The sequence below is a fragment of the Microchirus variegatus genome, assembly GCF_963457635.1.
Source record: "Microchirus variegatus genome assembly, chromosome: 22".
In the NCBI taxonomy this organism is placed as follows: domain Eukaryota; kingdom Metazoa; phylum Chordata; class Actinopteri; order Pleuronectiformes; family Soleidae; genus Microchirus; species Microchirus variegatus.
Window position 1 is genome coordinate 9,836,633 of NC_139823.1, and position 18,826 is coordinate 9,855,458.

The window sequence follows — 18,826 nt, forward strand, 5'->3', positions numbered from 1 at the left end:
CATTTAAACATTATTTTTTTAAAAGACAGTCATTTTGAACTACTTGAGTGTTATCTGCAACAGAATCACTGTATCACTCATACAGTGTAAGGACTGCTTCATGGTCCCATAAAACTGCCGTGTTTATGTGTATATATACATATATATATATATGTATATATATATATGTATATAAAAGATAATAACATTTTCAAAATTGAACAACTGACTTCCTGTCTTACCTTCCTTCGTGGGAAGTGTAGAATAGAATTTAAAAGTATTGGTGTTGGTGTAGCCCGGTTGCCAGGTTTGTACGCAAGGCCGCAACAGCAGACACCCAATGTTTCCCTAGTGTGTGTTTCTAAAGCAAACTGCAACATTAACCCCTCAATATTTCAGAAACCGTAAAAAATAGTCCATAAGTCAAGTCATTGTCTAAACTGATAACTTGACAAAATTGTTATATACCTGCTCCTGGTCTCTCTCTTCTATCTCTATCTCACCTCTCCTCTTTAATCCCTTTCACCCCAACCGGTCGAGGCAGATGGCCACACATTTTTGAGTCTGGTTCTGGGGGGGGGGGGGGGGTATCTGCTCTCTATAATACGGTAAAGGTTTTGAATTTGAATTGAATTGAATATCAAGTCATTTTACTCAAGTCTCAAGCAAGTCTTAAGTCCTCAAGTCAAGTCCCCCACCTAGATTGATAGTTGAGTATGGGGGCATTGTAGGTTGTAGTGGGCTGTTCTGGTTGAGTTATTTATTTAATAGTCTTATTTTGAGGTGGAAGAAACTGTCTGAGTCTAAACATCAGTGTATGCATGTGTGTGTGTGTGTGATTCAGATTTGTGTAGGAAAAACGGCGCGACAAGGACGCAGGCGAGGATGGGTGGACGACTTTATATTGGAACGTGTCCTGTGTAGACGGACCCACGCCTTTTAGTTGCTCGCCGCGCCTCCTCCTCCTCCTCCTCCTCCTCCTCCTCTCTATGTTCACTCTCCAGTCTCCTTCTCCACGTCCGTGACGGAGATGTTTTCTCTGTGGTCTCATCTTCTGCCAGTTATCAAGCTTTACCTGCTCGGTGTGGAGGTTTTGTTGACTCAGCTGTTCAGCAGACCTTTCAGGTTACCAGGTCGGTTCATCTCGCAATAAGTTGTTATTCACGACGCCGTGGACGTTCACAGAGTGTACTGTGTGGCAGTTACACTATGCTGAGACAGTTATGCGCTCTAATACGATGTTGTTACACGCTATAACCTGCTATTCTTTGCGTCGCTATGAGGTGTTTCGCGTGTAAACAGACGTATACGCTAAGCTAGCTATGCTAGCTACATGAAGTGAAAGCTTTAAGTGGCGAAAGTGACACATGTATGATGTCTCATATATGCCGAATTCACCAGAAGAGTTTGACAGTTCATGTCAACCTTAAAGTTTACTCTTGAACGCGTCTGCGTTTGTTTACCGCTTCACGTAGTTTTAAATGTCCACTTTTGTGGAAGGAACTTCGTACTGGTCGATGAAGACGCTTGAGTGACAGCACTGTGCACCAATGACATATACGTAACTGAAAGAAACCGACAGAAACAGTTAGATATTGTGTGTTCATGTCTATTATTAATCACTATAGGACAGTTATAGGCATTTATAAACAATCGATCATCTAACTCGTCAATAGTAATCTGTCAAAGTACTGTTTAATGAATAGGGACGGGACATACCACTTTTTTTGCCCAATACTGATATCCCAATCTTGATATTAGCCTGATACAGTAATTTAAGACAATTTATGAAGCTCTTAACAAAACAGTTGTGCTGAGTCATTTCTGATCCCTTGATTTCCAACTGGTTTCTATTAAAATCAATCCCAAATTTTAATGACATGTATGAAAAGGAAAAGGAAAATGTTCATTTATTCATATTTCCATCCATTGTTGTGAGTAGATTGGTCGTAATTGGGTCAGGTCACTTCAGCAGAAGACAAGAAGACATCACAACTTGATGGTATATAGAGTGTTGAGCATGGTTTTCTTATTATTATTGACACTTAGTCAAGTTCTAGGGATGTTGTGGGTTCCTCATCAGTCCACACGGTCTCCTGTGTCTTTTCTCATATTTTTCCAGTGCAGTGAATTGCCACAGCTTGACTGATGTTTCACTCATGCAATTTCAAAAATGTCGTACTTAAATTTGCTGCTTCCATTGCACTCATTCACATTTACCATTTATCAATTTGTAAACTCTCCCCCCTTCCTTAAGTGCCATAAGTTTTATGTAATATTGCAAAAAAGCAATGCTTTGAACTCAAAAGAAAGTTGTCATATAGTACCATAAATAAAGATGTATACTGTATAGATTTTCTAACAGTCTAACTAAAAAAAGAAAGAAGTGGCCCATCACAAAGCTCCTTCCTGATATATCTGTATCCTCTTCTGCCTCTGCCAGTGATGCCCAGGCAAGATGGCAAGGTTGCCATAGTGACAGGAGGAGGCAGTGGAATCGGCTATGAGGTGGTCCGCCACATGGCCAAACTGGGGGTGCATGTTATTATAGGTACAGTATAATGCACCACACAAGTGACACACACGCATGCCATCGCCATCTGTTTTCAGTGCAAAAACGACAACCAAAGCAACGATAACCTTTGTTGCGCCACAGTTAATAAATTCAACCCAAAATTAAAGCAATAAAACATTGAGCTACAAGATAAAATGAACAATAGTAAAGAGGATGAAGCCCTGATTAAAAACAATGGATTAATGCATTTGCGGCTTTTTATGTTCTCTCTTTAGTTTGATCGCTCCTGAATTAAAATCACAAATTTGTGTTGACAGACAGTGAAACACTGTCATTATTTTTAACCTAAAAATCACACAAATTATCGCGCATATGTGAGAACTGCACAGACCACATCGGCAGACGACGTGATTCATCAATGCACTCGGAGCACAAGCAGAGGTAAAAGTGGTGGCACATTAACCTGAGAAATGATAGTGAAGTGCACCAGTCACGGCTAAATGGGCATAAATGAGTTTTCAACTGGATGATCAGTAAGTGAAAAGATTGCATCGAGCTGTTACGAGAAGGTGACGTTGCCAGCATGTTTAATTTAATCATTGTCTGTCAATGTGAGAACAAGACAGGTGCTACTTTAACGTAAGACAATCATTTCCCTAATAATCTATTTTTTTTCTCCTTAAAAATTTGGCTTTCAGATAACCCAAGCCTCCAATTTGATTTTGGGGCCCTCTGTTAATGCCAATAATAATGATGATTATTGATCATTCACACACCTACTATACTAAAGGTATTCTACTTATTCTACTCTGTCACGAATACGAATACAGTTGTAAAACTAAATGTGAGAACTTTTTGTTGCATGGAAGCAGACACCAGATTTGCAAACTTGCAGAAAAATCTTTCAATTAAATATTTAGCAAACTCAGCAACTCCCCCTACTGGCGACACAGAGAATCAATACATAAAACCAAATGGTTTATAAATAAAAGATTAAGATATTACGGTCTGAAAATCTAAAAATGTGCACAATCTTTGGGGGGAATTCACAATACACTCATGTAATACAAAGATTTGACTTTTATATGTAAAATGGTCAAATTCAAGTTTGTCCATGTCTTTCTTTTCACTGTGTCCTCATCAATGGATTTGTCCGGTTGGTATAATTGAATGGAGATGGAGCCTTGTTGGCTGTTTTGTGACAGAGAGAGGACAGATGTCTGCAGATGTCTTAAAATAAACTCATGTTCAGTGCACAGTGAACAACATATTAATGGTGTTGCCTGTGTAAAACCAAAAAGAAGCAAAAATCTTGAATGCCTAATTTCCTTTTATAAGACGTAGATTTTTTTAGATTCTTGTAGCATCTGTGTCACAAACACACAAATTAGGCATGATTATTCCCATCACATAATCCTGATAATAGCTCTATTTTTTTATACTACTACACAATACACTGCTGCATCAACAGCTATAAGGTTCCAGGCTGAGACTGAATTGTCCATTCAGTCCACACGCTTCCAAACTTTGAAGACATCTCTTGCTTTATTCACTCCGAGTGTACACAGCCAGAGTCGGTCTCTACAGGGTATCCTTGGAGATGGCGGTTTGGAGCTGAGAATAAATGAGGCTTGAGCGCTGTGTACTGTATGATGACACACACAAAATCCATATGTGACAAAGCTTGAGTGTCTGGCTGCGGACCCCCAGGCCATCAAATGTGCACCGAGGCTGATCCCCACAGGACTCAGAGTGTATCAAATTGAGTGTCAAATTTCCCCCCACCTCTTGAGATAATTCATTGAGTGAGAATGCTTGTGATAAAAGGGATCTCTCTCTCTCTTATTATGGAGTGGATGCATATTTCAGGTTGAGTGTGTGTGTGTGGTGTGAGCCTGCGCTCTGTCAAATACCTGAGTGGGATATTAGCGGGTGTGTAATTGAGCTTTAAGTCTTTTTTGAGCAGGTTTTAAACACAGGGGGGCTCTGCTCATCGTGACAGAAGGCACAACATCAAATGAGCAGATTAGACTGAACTCAAAGCTATGTTTTTACGTTTAGAAGAAGGGTTTTAATCGAGCCACAAACTAATGAGAGTGTCAGCTTCATTTACATTGAAAGCCATACAGTATGTGCTTACATCTATATTGGTGGATTTACCATTTGAGATGAAAGAACGTTTCTCTTTGAATAGCTTGAATTTGCACATAAGCAGACCATCTCTGTGTGTGTATATACTATCTTGTAAATATGTCCTTTAAAAAAATCTGATTTAAGGTTTGAGTTCAGGCTGGTTTGGTGTATTTAAAGTGCAATTTATTTGTGACAACACATGTTTAAGACCAGTATTTATACAAGGTATGGGAAATGACTTGGTTAGACACATGCACCACAGGATTTGAAGTGTCTAGTATTTGTGTAAACCAAACTGGTAAATGTTGAGAACGCATTTTGTCCTGTTCTTACCATTAGAGGTGAATCAGCATCCATTCATTCATCTACCGCTCTATCCTCCACATGAGGGGTCGCTGGTGCCAATCCCAGCTGACATAGGGTCAAGGCGGAGGGAACACCCTGCACAGGGTGCCAGTCCATCACAGGGCCATAAATCAACATATTTTAGAAAAAAAAGTTTGCACTTAACTATGCTTTACTTAGTTCTTCCATTTTTTTTGAGCAGTAGAAATAATTAGTTTATATTGTCAGCTCCCAGCCCCAAAATATTTAGTAGGCAAATGATGTCCTCTGGGCGTATTTTTTAATCACTGGCTGTTTTAAGGGAGGAATTTGACCGGAAGCAATTGTGCAGAAATGACAATGAAGAACAGCTGTTTATATATAAAAATCTGCATTTGTTTTTGGATCAATGTGCGTCATGTTAACTTTCTAACATGTGGATTCACGTCTTTCAGCCCGGCCCCGAACCGCAGCCCATCACTGCAAATGATGCCGTGCCCTTGAAAAGAGCCTGCATGATAATCCAAGATTAGTGTTTCTGTCAGTGTGCGGAGAGAAAACAAGAGTGTGCACGGATGCCGTTTCTATGTACGTGTTCACTGCGAGTGCATGTAATGTAGCAAATCCCTGCATTTAAGACGCGAAAACCAGCTAATGTTGAAATAATGTGTTGTCGATTGAGTGAATCAGCTGAAGGACTGCAAATTGAACATAAGCTCTGTTCCTCCTTTTTTTCTCTACAGTTGTATTTTTTACACTATGTCTTATTTTTATGCAGAGGTTCTTTGCAAAAAAAAGAAAAAAATAGGACTGCATTTTTCACCAGTGCGTGTGCATATATTAAAATGACTTTTCTTAAAGCCATAATGTGTCGCCAAACGACCATTTTAGATTAAATATTGTCCTCACTTATATACATCTCATTCTACAGACTGAAGAAAACATCTCCTTTTCTCACAGATCTGCACAAATATCACACAGTACACAGTACTCATTTTAAATGTGTTTTTCAAATGAAATTTAGAATAATTCTGAACAATTTATGTAAAATCATTCAGCCCTAATTAAAATAGAAAATACCTATTGTACTGTATCAATTGTCAAACTAATAATAACACACACCAAATATTAGATACCGTCGGGATGTTTCCATTTCTTTGGAGAATTAATAGAACACGTGTGACAAAAAAAGGATAACACTATTATGTTCTGAAAGCCTCTAAGGGCTTGTCAGACATTTTATTAATCTACTTGCGTGTGTGTGTGTGTGTGTCGTCCATCAGGTGGGAAGGATGAGCGGGAGGGCCTGCTAGCCGTCAGAAGGATCTGTGAAGAGTACAAAGAGGCCAGAGGTAACATTGCGAACATCTCTATGAACACCGTCGGTACACAACCACACACACACACATGCTTGTGTACATGTGCATTTGTTTTGCTGTGCCACTGTTTGAAGATAAAGGGCAGAGCTGCAGCAGTTGTGTCCCCCCGGGCTTGTTTTTACAGCCTTTACCAGGCGCGTGCACGCACACATAATTGCACACTTGCAGGTATATACACACACAAACACAGGCGACAGATTCCTTTGCGGAGTATGAAAAGAACGACGGTTGATGTTCTGCGAGGAAGAGGGAGGTGAGAGGAGAGACGTCGAACATGGAAGGAGAACATGAAATATGCGCAAATATATAGGAAAAAGGAAGACAAGGTGAAGGGGAAATAGAGGTGTGCGGAAAAGTGATGGAGATGGAGAAGAGACGAATGATAGCAGCTCAGAGATATATTACCACCCACTGCCGAACCCTTACCGAGTCCTGTGTTGAGATATTGATCCAATTGATCTTCACAGCACCATGCATTCCAATGTGGCTAATATCCTTTTCTGCAAGTTTAATCTACCTTGCAGAGTGGCATCAACAGCTTTTAATCTCCAATCAAAAATCAGCGATACGTTAAAATTTCTAAATTTTACACGGGTCTCAAACATGGATTACCAGACATAATCTTGAATGTTTTTTTTTCCTTGCTCTGCTCGAGGCCGTAATGTTGGAAATAAATCACCTGGATTGGAAAGCAGATTGTCAGGAGATGCAACCAACACATCTATAAACTAAAAGAAAAGGTCTTTGTAATTAAATATGCCATGAGGAATTCCTGTGATGCATGGTTTTGTCGCAGTAGGTACTGAAAAAATGTGAAGGTCCAGTCTTTAAATCAGTTTTATATGTCTAGTCCAAATTCACAAATCACAGTTTGCCACAGTGGGCTTTGCAAAAAAGAAAATGGAAGAAACCTCAGGAAGAGACAGAGAAAGAATCCCTCTTCCAGGAAGGACAGATGTGCAATAGATGTGTGTACAAAAACAAAATAAATTTTACACAACTGTAATTGTGGTATGCGATGATGTATTACAGTACACACAGAGTAATGAATCTGTACGAATATTCTCTATATTTTTAAAATGCAATGAAACTATGGCCAGAAATGTCAATAATTTAAATAGTTGGCAGTAACAACAGGTGTTGACCCCCAAAATCTGCATAGCTACTGTACATCAGCTATCAGAACTACAAGCCTCCTGCCATGGAAAAACAATATTCAAATATTTGTAGGAATCATTGTGCTCCGACATTCTTCCTTGAGCACAGTGGAAGCACCAGAAACAAGTCTGTGTGTGTCGTTTTAAGCTGATTTCTGTTGTTTACAAGCTCCTGCACCAGTAACAGTGACTGATTTATTTTTCGAGTAGGAACACCACTCACCACTAGATGTCACTAAATCTCACACACTGAACCTGTAACAGCAGGTTTGTCTCATTTTGAGAATAACACAAAATGATGCAGCTTCCTTAAATACAGTTGGGGGGGGGGGAATCTTGTTTTTACTCTTTGTGTTGCTACAGAGTTAAAGCCTAAAATGGGAAGCATCACTTTTTTATCTTTTCATTCTGTAGACACAAGCTTTATACTAAACGTTCTTTCTTGTCTTTCTGCACCAGCTTTACATTATCTCCACTTGCTCTTATTGTCATTGTCAAATGTGCGGGTGAATATCGGTTGTGCATGATATCAATTGGAAAGCCGGCTGTGGTGTTTGTCTTCGCTGCCTGGTCGGGTCCCTGCTTGTGGGTAAGTGGTTGTCAGGTAAAGAGACAGCAGCCATGTAGCTGGTGTCATTGAAGTCGATTTCCCTGGACGGAGCTGTGGTGGAATTGATTACTTCTTTTGTAATTGGCAGGCACTGAGGCATAGGGGACAAGAGGGGTGTCTGTAGGCAGATGCTTGTGCACTGAATGAGAGTGTGTTGCCGGTATGTGTGTGTGTGTGTGGGTCTAACAGTAATGGATTCTCATTAGTATGTGAGGCAGAAGCTTTAAACATCTCCGTCCAAACACCCTTTGGCATCTTTCCTAGCATTTGCACATTAGTTTGTTGTATTAAAAGGGAGATTCAGCTCATAATATACATTAGGTTTGGCCTCTGGGACGTACAGTGCATGGCGTGTGTTGGATCTGGCCCTGAAGGCCATTCATAAATAAAGAGAAAGCAAACTCGTAAATGTTAAAACATTTTCATTATGGCAATTCATTTTCTGCCACGACATAAAAATACAAATAAAATAGACTTGTGATTCAGAGTGATCTCTACTGGCTTTATAGGTCTGTCAGGTCACGGTCACAGTAATGACGGGTCACCTGGTTGTTACGACCATCGCTGGACAGGCATTATGGCAACTGTCATGGAATGTTACACTTACATAAATAGACAAAATACTGACAAAATACTGGCTTTCACCACCACCACCACCACCAATAAGGGCTATAGACCAGGGGTGTCAAACTCATTTTGACTGAGGGCCATATCAGCATAATGGTTACCCGCAAAGGGCCAGATGTAGCTGTCATACAGAATAAATGTAACTAAATGTCACCAAATATTTAACCTAATAGTTAAAGTAAAATAAAGTTAACTACTCCGTAACATATTGCTAAATAACTTTCTGTATTTATTACTTATTCAATTTCACTCGTCGCATGATGCATATACAACGAAACACTGTGATCTAGTGGCAGTGGCGTCACTTTGCGGGTAACGCAATCGCCATGCATTGTGGGAAATATAGTTTATGGTCAACGCACGCCTTAAAGCAACATAGACCTATTTTAACACAGATTTTTAAGACCGATTAATCACTCGCGGGCCACTTAAAATGACGCAGCGGGCACATGTGCTATAGATGGTCATCAGTATCTCTACTGAGTTCCTGATTCAGTTTGATTCAGTATTGAATCATTTCGAGATATTTCAGTCTTTACGTGTTCACTGCGCGTGCATGTAATGTAGCAAATCCCTGCATTTAAGACGCGAAAACCAGCTAATGTTGAAATAATGTGTTGTCGATTGAGTGAATCAGCTGAAGGACTGCAAATTGAACATAAGCTCTGTTCCTCCTTTTTTTCTCTACAGTTGTATTTTTTACACTATGTCTTATTTTTATGCAGAGGTTCTTTGCAAAAAAAAGAAAAAAATAGGACTGCATTTTTCACCAGTGCGTGTGCATATATTAAAATGACTTTTCTTAAAGCCATAATGTGTCGCCAAACGACCATTTTAGATTAAATATTGTCCTCACTTATATACATCTCATTCTACAGACTGAAGAAAACATCTCCTTTTCTCACAGATCTGCACAAATATCACACAGTACACAGTACTCATTTTAAATGTGTTTTTCAAATGAAATTTAGAATAATTCTGAACAATTTATGTAAAATCATTCAGCCCTAATTAAAATAGAAAATACCTATTGTACTGTATCAATTGTCAAACTAATAATAACACACACCAAATATTAGATACCGTCGGGATGTTTCCATTTCTTTTTGACTCATTTTGACTGAGGGCCATATCAGCATAATGGTTACCCGCAAAGGGCCAGATGTAGCTGTCATACAGAATAAATGTAACTAAATGTCACCAAATATTTAACCTAATAGTTAAAGTAAAATAAAGTTAACTACTCCGTAACATATTGCTAAATAACTTTCTGTATTTATTACTTATTCAATTTCACTCGTCGCATGATGCATATACAACGAAACACTGTGATCTAGTGGCAGTGGCGTCACTTTGCGGGTAACGCAATCGCCATGCATTGTGGGAAATATAGTTTATGGTCAACGCACGCCTTAAAGCAACATAGACCTATTTTAACACAGATTTTTAAGACCGATTAATCACTCGCGGGCCACTTAAAATGACGCAGCGGGCACATGTGCTATAGATGGTCATCAGTATCTCTACTGAGTTCCTGATTCAGTTTGATTCAGTATTGAATCATTTCGAGATATTTCAGTCTTCATACCAATTCCTCTTGTTTATGAAAGGGATTTCCACAGATATAATGCTGTTAATTCTATCAAATTTGGATTGAGCCAACCTGTGCACCAAGTGTATATGAATAGAGCTCTGCAGTATCGTTTATGTTATTTACATTACTAACATAAATATGTTTTTATTTCACTATTTTATTTCATCTCTCAATACTTGATCTCTTTAGAGTCAGGGCATTTTGTAAATGTGCTATTTTGGGGCTAATGACCTTGGGATTATGTTGTAGTGTGGTCCTCCACAACTGCAGACTCTGACGCCCGCCAGCCTCTTTAACCATGTCTGACAGTACCTGGGGTCATTGGGTCGTTAGTGTGTTTTCAGCTTGAACCAGGAGAGATTAGTTTTCAGGTTTGTTTACCATGCACAGGAGGCTGCGGGCTTTCCACAGAGTTTGTCCGGTGAAGCTTCTTCCCCCCTCAGCTTCACTGGGCATGCACTGTGAACATCACGCTCTATTCTCCAGCACTCCTCCTCTAGTTCTGCGTACTTTCCCTTTCATTATCTACCTACTCCATTCTCCCTTGTCAAGACAGTGTAAGCACGCCCACTTTGTCCTCAGGTACGTTGTTACCTCAAGTATACTCTCATATGCTGTGTTGTTCTTGGTGAGTTTCATCAGTTGGACAGATACCAAGATCAGGCTTCATCATTCCTCTTCCTTAGCACCAGGGATGTAATTCAACCCTTTGTAGGGTACTGTAGGGTGAAATATTTGGAAATGAAAAATGTCGATCATGTTATTGGAGGTTCCTTGCCCGTCTGTGGTAAAGAAAATCCCAAAACGTATAAGAATATGCAAGGAAAAGACAAATAAAGTGAAAGGAACATTATTTTAGAACATTATAGAACATTTTAGAACAGTTTTTTCCCAATCCCGGTCCTCGTGGATGCCTGTCCTGCATGTATTCCAACACTTCTGATTGATTTCATCAACTTGCCATTATTAGTTTTTGAGATTTTATTGTAGATGAATCATTTCGAGATATTTCAGTCTTTACGTGTTCACTGCGCGTGCATGTAATGTAGCAAATCCCTGCATTTAAGACGCGAAAACCAGCTAATGTTGAAATAATGTGTTGTCGATTGAGTGAATCAGCTGAAGGACTGCAAATTGAACATAAGCTCTGTTCCTCCTTTTTTTCTCTACAGTTGTATTTTTTACACTATGTCTTATTTTTATGCAGAGGTTCTTTGCAAAAAAAAGAAAAAAATAGGACTGCATTTTTCACCAGTGCGTGTGCATATATTAAAATGACTTTTCTTAAAGCCATAATGTGTCGCCAAACGACCATTTTAGATTAAATATTGTCCTCACTTATATACATCTCATTCTACAGACTGAAGAAAACATCTCCTTTTCTCACAGATCTGCACAAATATCACACAGTACACAGTACTCATTTTAAATGTGTTTTTCAAATGAAATTTAGAATAATTCTGAACAATTTATGTAAAATCATTCAGCCCTAATTAAAATAGAAAATACCTATTGTACTGTATCAGTCGATCATGTTATTGGAGGTTCCTTGCCCGTCTGTGGTAAAGAAAATCCCAAAACGTATAAGAATATGCAAGGAAAAGACAAATAAAGTGAAAGGAACATTATTTTAGAACATTATAGAACATTTTAGAACAGTTTTTTCCCAATCCCGGTCCTCGTGGATGCCTGTCCTGCATGTATTCCAACACTTCTGATTGATTTCATCAACTTGCCATTATTAGTTTTTGAGATTTTATTGTAGATGAAGGAGAAGGCCGAGCCGTATGACCATACTTTTGAAATCCGTCTGTTTCTAAGATTTCGCACAGTAAAGCTTTCAGAAGTTGTTTCAGAAGTTACCAAAAATAGTTCTTTGCCCGGTCAAGGTTTAACCTTGTACTAACAATCAAGGATGGATGTACTGGGCAAAAGTTTGTTTACAGTTTGATTGAGGATTTGGATGTAGAACAGTTTAAAGGTCCCATATTATGCAAAATCAACTTTTTAATCATTTAAATCCTTATATTTGAGACTCTGGAGGTCCCACCAGTCAGCAAAGTGTGAACGTGTGAAGAACTGCTGTGGTGCTTCATCCTTCTGGTATTTTGACCAAAGCATGTCACAGACATGTTCATTAGGAAACCAGGGAACTAGTTAACTTGGAGAAAGTTAACCATAAATGTCTCTGACCATGAAATCACGACCTTGTTGATGCTAACGACTCAGCGGTGCTTGTTCTGTTGCCGAAACCAGCTCAGAAAAACCATCACATCTTTGTGATGCAGTCGGGGGGGTTGTGCCTAGTTCACCGCCTCCCGTGCTCTCGACTTCCTCCAGTCCTCACCTCAATGTCATGAGTCATGTCAAAGCGTGCAGAAAGAGTGTACGGATGAATGCCACTAAAGAACAGCTCAGTCTGCTCTCTATCACATCAGCTCAATAAAAGTCCGCGAAAGGTCGCCCTGGCAAAATTCCCAGATGTTATATTCTTCAGTATCACTGCTGTGTTGTTTTTATGAGACAGCTCAAAGTGAAACTATTTATACTTTCTTGTTGGGGGTCTCATGAGCGCTGACTTGAGAGAAGACGGCTCCTTCATCCTGTGCATTGTTGTGACGTGTTCAGAATAAAAACAGTCAAAGCGTTGGTGAAGAGAACACGAATTGCATATCAATGCGTTTGCTTTTAATTGTAAGACATGTGCGTAATGCAACATCATAGGGTCCTGTTGGCAAGCAGAAGAGAAACTCGGTCATGCATTTCAATATCAGATTTAGGTGTAATCCAGCTTAATATCTACTGTGTGACAATCAGGGCACAAGATGCATGTTAAAGCCAGGTGGATAGAGGAGGATTTATAAGAAGCAACCAGTGCTTCCTTATTATTTTATTGTATTCTTCTACTTTTTTTTGGTTTCAATAAGGAGTAAGAAAAGGGTCGAGGATACTTTAGCAATTGGGGCATCACCTTACCTACAGTATGTATGTAGACCCATGTTTGAGTTTGTTGTATATTTTAGGCAACAGAAAAGTCAGGTGGTTCTGTTGTACTCTAGTATAATCTGATTGGATTTGCATATTTGACAAAGTCTAGTCCAGGGGTTTGCAACCTTTAGTATTGAAAAAGCCATTTTGTGTGCCTTTTCCATCCAAATAAATGTAACCATGATCCATAAAATGAAAATAAGATCACGTATAAAGGTTATGATATTTATGAAATCTAAAAACTTAGGGATTCCATTATTGTTTTTCAAAAAAATCACTTGGATTTTATTTAGTTCATGCTTGAGAAAACCTGCAGGCATAAATATGTGGATCCAAAGATTGGGAAGGACTCTTGATGTGTACTTCGTCATGTACAAATGACTTTATTTTTATTTTATTTAAGTGCTGGGAATGTCTCTCCACATTTCAAACACAAGTCTGTCGGGCTCTGGGACGTTTTCAATATCGCGTTTCACGGAGGATGTGGCGCATATTTTAGTGGACAAAAATTTGAAACCAAGTGTTCACTTTGAAAGAAATAATGAAAATTATTTTTTCAAAGCTACAGGGAGCCACTGCAGAGGCGCTGAAGATGCGGCTCTGGAGTGTGTATCTCTAAAGGCGGCTTCTGTTGTCGGTGTGTGGTTATTGAGTTGAGGAAGCTGAGCTTTAAAGAAGATCCTGGGATCAGAATCCATGGACTGGCAGCATCGCCTGATCAATGGCGTTTCACTCCCAGCTGCCTTTGTAGATAGAACTGCCCTGTATGACAAGGATTGACCTCAAGGGAGGCCGATGAAGAGGACTGACGTGCACAAAACACACACACACACATACATGTAAACTTGTCCATATGGTCATTGAAATGCACACACATTCTGCTTCCTTCCATCTTTCTCTCCCCCGCTGTCTCGTTCACACATGCACATGAACACACGCACACTCAACAGAAGGTGAATGGCATGGCTTGGAGATAAGGCTGCTATCAGACCGTCAACGGGGACAGCTACAATCTCATCTGCTATGGTGGCTCCCCCCCCCCCCTCCCCCCTCTCTATCTGTTCCATCAACTCTAATTTCCCTTTGCTTCTTCTCAGGCCTCTCACATTGTCCTTGTCCGTTATATTTGACCCTCGACAGACTCACTTCCAGTCATCGGGGGGGCAACGAGCTAGTCCTCTTGTCAACTTCCTGTAACAAGTAGTCAAATTTGTTTAAATATGAAAAGCAAAATTCAAGGCCCAGCAGGATTCACGCTCCATTCGCCCTGTGTTTATTGGAGATATGGGTCAATCAAGTAAATGAACAAGAGGGTCCTTGAGGATTCCTTTTAAAGCATACTTGGTACTTCTGCTTCCTCATTTCACACTGTTGATGTTAGGCTTAATGCTTTGTGTGGTGCTATGATAAGCAGAGGATATCACCGCTGTCAAGTAGACAAAGAGATGAGCTCTCATTGTGTTGCTTAAGATTAGAAGTGGGGGAGATTTTTGACATTTTCAATTTTAGATCAACCATTTCTTTTTCTGTATCTTTGTCTGTATTACCACACATTGGTGTGCCCTTTTGGATTTACCTATAATAGGCCCATTATATACCAGTATATAATGGGCCTGACAAACCAGTGTGGTAAGCTATAATGTTCAGTACTAACAGAAACATGATGCTGCCTCTCTCTCACTTTATGATCCGACTGAGCCAGCTGTAAGAGATGACTGATACTCTCTTGTTAACGGCCAAAATGGCGAGCAGAAATAATCAGTTTACAAGTTTCTCTCTTTCTCTCTGTGTGTCCATCCCAGTGGAGTTCAAGAAACTGGACTTAGCCTCTTTGCAGTCTGTTCATCAGTTTGCCCGAAGCTTCAAACAGCGGAGCCTGCCACTGCACATTCTGGTCAATAATGGTGAGTGATGTCATGTTCTGTCCATGTGCGGGTTGCCAAATAGTCGTCTGCAAAGTGTAATTAAGATGCTGTCACGATCAGAATTGAAGAGGATTTCAAGTATATAAACACAGCTTTATTCGCTGTTCAAGTACTGTGCCTGTGTCATTTAACACGCACACACATCACACATCATAAAATAAAATGTATTATTGCCATTTTTCCCCACACACGACATAGATGGAATAATGGATGTTTTGGCTCTTTTTAATTTTTTTTTTATTTGGTCAAGTTTTAAATTTTTTACAAGTGTTTCCTACCGTTTATAAACACAAACCCTGCAGAGCCAATAGAGACGATTAGCACTTGGGTATACAGTGATATTACTACTAAAGGCTCATTAAATTTACCAAGTAGTTTAGATGTTGATGTGAAATGTTGCAATACATGTGCACTAAAAGCGTTTTTGAATGAATGATTTCTTGAAGCGGGCGTCATGCTGGTTCCCGAGGGCCGGACTGAAGACGGAACCGAGCAGCACTTTGCGGTAAACTATCTAGGGCACTTCCTGCTGACTTGGCTACTCCTGGACACACTGAAGGATTCTGGGAAGTGTGGTCTCTTCTCCCGTGTGGTCAACGTCTCCTCCTCTGCCCACCGCATCGGCGAGATCAGGCTAGATGATTTAAATAGCTGGTAAGTTCAATGACATGCGCACAGAAAATCTAGTTCTACCTTTTCTACTCAGTTTTGTTTCCTTCAGAAGAACATTTTAAGCTCAAATTTCATGACAGAAAGAGTTATTTGGTTCTAAAACACACACCACATTTTGTAAAAAATTATAATCAATTTTTTTTTAATATTTGGAACTGTGGAGCTTTATTTGGAAGAATGTTTCAACGTAGCCCAAACTTGTCACACCCACCTGCACGCTCGTGCACAAACACAGGCTCCTCAGGTTCTCCTGGCATTAGTGGGCATCTGTTTTCCCTCCAGTTGGCTCAGTGTCATGCCAACCCGGCCGCACTGCTTCCCAGAAATATCAGCAGCCTCTCAACGTCTTCATTGTGCCGCTTCTTAGAACGGAGCAGTGGACTTTTGGGGGTATTTGTGGCTGTGAATCAACCTTCAATGTCAACGTGACATATTTCATATATATTTTTATATTCTTGTTTGTATGGACTTATGCTTTAGAGATAAGTGGATCTTTATGCAATTAAAAACGTTAAAGCGGATAAATGGTGCGCTGGAACTCCTACTGTACCATGATTCATAAAATGTAACATCATCCTGAAGTTAATTTCATGCTCAGTCTACTTTGAGGGATGGAAGAAAATAGTAACACAATAAAATATCATAATAATATTTATAAGAATATAATATTTCAAGTCCTGTATCAATATGGAAATATTCTACAGTAGTTTTGTGCCAGTATTTAAATCACTTACCACCAGTTGACAAGCAAGGTTTCAGCCATTTTGACCCTTTCTTCCTATTTCCACTCCTCAAAACGGTATATTGTCCATGCAATAATATTGTTATTACTATGAGATATCCCAATATATCACCTTTATAGTAAATGGCTTGTATTTATATAGTGCTTTTCTAGTCTTGATGACCACTCAAAGCTGCTTTATAATACAGATTTGCCATTCACCCATTCAGGAGCAACATGGGGTTAAGTGTCTTGCCCAAGGTCTGACTAGTAGAGCTGGGGAATAGAACCCACAACCTTCAAGATGAAAACCCTAACCACTGAGCTACCATCGCCTCATATATATATAAATATTTTAAAATATTTCGTCTGATGTATCGTTCACAGATGAGTTTTGGAACTCACTAACAAAACTTTGATTGGTGCACAGACAGCATTGACTAATCCTTCTTCAAATACTCAATTAGAGGGTCTGTGACAACAAGGGTAGTTGGCGGAAAACCTAAATTATACGTCAGACTACAATAGAATAAAAAAAGGGCAGAAGTTGCAATATAACCTGCGTCATTGGTCTGAGCTGAACATTTAAACATCTTAACTCTCTTTCCTTGCGTCCTCTCTTTGCAGCCAGAGTTACTCAGCCCATGCCGCTTACTGTCAAAGCAAACTGGCCCAGCTGTTCTTCAGCTCCCACCTCCACCAGGAGCTGCAGCGTGGAGGTTTCCCAGTTAGTTCCTGTGCCGTGGATCCCGGCGTGGTGAATACTGCTCTGTACCGCCACCTCTGGACGCCGCTGCGCCTGGCACACAACGCCCTCGCTCGTCTTCTTTTGAGGGTAAAAAAAACAAAACGCTGTTCTGTCGCATTATGCGTACATCAGGATGACATAGTTCAGCCTGCTTTCATTTGGTCTGATAAATGTCAGTAACTTTACAGATTACATCACTTGCTTTCCTGGAAAGGAACTGCAGCTGTCAGTGCTGCTGTCACCACGGTGACCTGAAACATCGACTCGACTGCAGATAACGTTCTGAATGTGAAAGACGGACATTAATTTATGTGCACGCGCGAAAACAGCTGAAAATGGAAGCGCTCTCCAGTGTGTGTTTTATTTAAAGCATGTCTTGCGTAGCTCAGAGCAGTGGCTGCAGGCTGCGTTTAATGTCTGTGGGATTTAATGGAAGGTGACGTGTGTGTGTGTGTGTTTGAGTCCAAATCTGTTGTCACAGGGATTTGCCTCCGAGCACAACCTGTGGGATGTTTCTGCCCCACATACACAAACACATGCATCGCACAAACTCATGCATGTAATCATTGTGAGCGTAAACAAACCCACATTCCCTCTGCTAAAGACTAAAAGACGGGTAATGAGAAAAGGTAATGATATACAGTGACAAATTAACACACACGCTCACATTCTTATATCTCTTAAACTGAGCCTCCCACTGTCTCTGTATCTTTTAAGTGTGTGCATGTATGTAAGTGTTTATGTGTGTATATATCGTCCACAGACCCCTGCAGAGGGTGCTGCCACTGTGCTGCACACAGCCCTGTCACCAGCCCTGGAGGGGGAGTGCGGAGGAGGCTACTGGGCCGATGGGTGCAGGCAGATGACGACGCCGCCGACCTTTGACCCTCAGCTGCAACTGAGCCTATGGGAGACCAGCCTGCAGCTGCTGGGCCTGCAGTAGCGTGAGATAAACGGGTGATCAAGCGGGACTCAGCCCTGAAGAAAACATCACATTACAGACCCTTAACTTTGGGTCCGACCAGCCACCTTCTGTCTCCTAATCCGAACCCTCACATCGAGGTGTTTGTTAGCAATTCACGGTCTTACAATCCACCGCTGGACTGTGATTGGTTATAGCAAGGAAATTGTGTTCCACATCCACCAAAGAAGGGCTGCAGGGGATGGAAGACATGTTTTTTTTTGTTCTGTTTTTCACTGTGAGCAAGCTAACATACGTACAGAAATAAACACACTGGAGGGTTATATGTCATTTTGCGGGTGTAGATACTGGGCATACGGTTGTAGCTAAGATTAGAGCTAGTCTTGTCACGCATTCAGAAACCTTCTGTGACACGTGCTCCAGTCTGCCTTAATATCATTATTCTGGCTCTCACAAAAAACCTAAAAGCTGTTTTTTTCCCCCCGTACAAGTATTAAATTATCAGGAAACATTAAAAAGCTTTTTGAGGAAT

At 40.2% G+C, this 18,826-nt stretch overlaps 1 protein-coding gene across 1 annotated transcript; it reads left to right on the forward strand.

The window, feature by feature from the left end:
- Positions 1 to 1,009: 1,009 nt before the first annotated feature.
- Positions 1,010 to 18,315, forward strand: LOC310942867 (polyprenol dehydrogenase; the record flags this gene model as incomplete). The annotated part of the gene is made up of 7 exons (XM_083908311.1): positions 1,010 to 1,112; positions 2,423 to 2,530; positions 6,235 to 6,303; positions 15,109 to 15,210; positions 15,678 to 15,885; positions 17,252 to 17,459; positions 18,136 to 18,315. 7 exons carry the CDS (start codon positions 1,010 to 1,012, stop codon positions 18,313 to 18,315), a joined length of 978 nt encoding a protein of 325 aa, XP_083764437.1.
- Between the last annotated feature and the right edge of the window lie 511 nt (positions 18,316 to 18,826).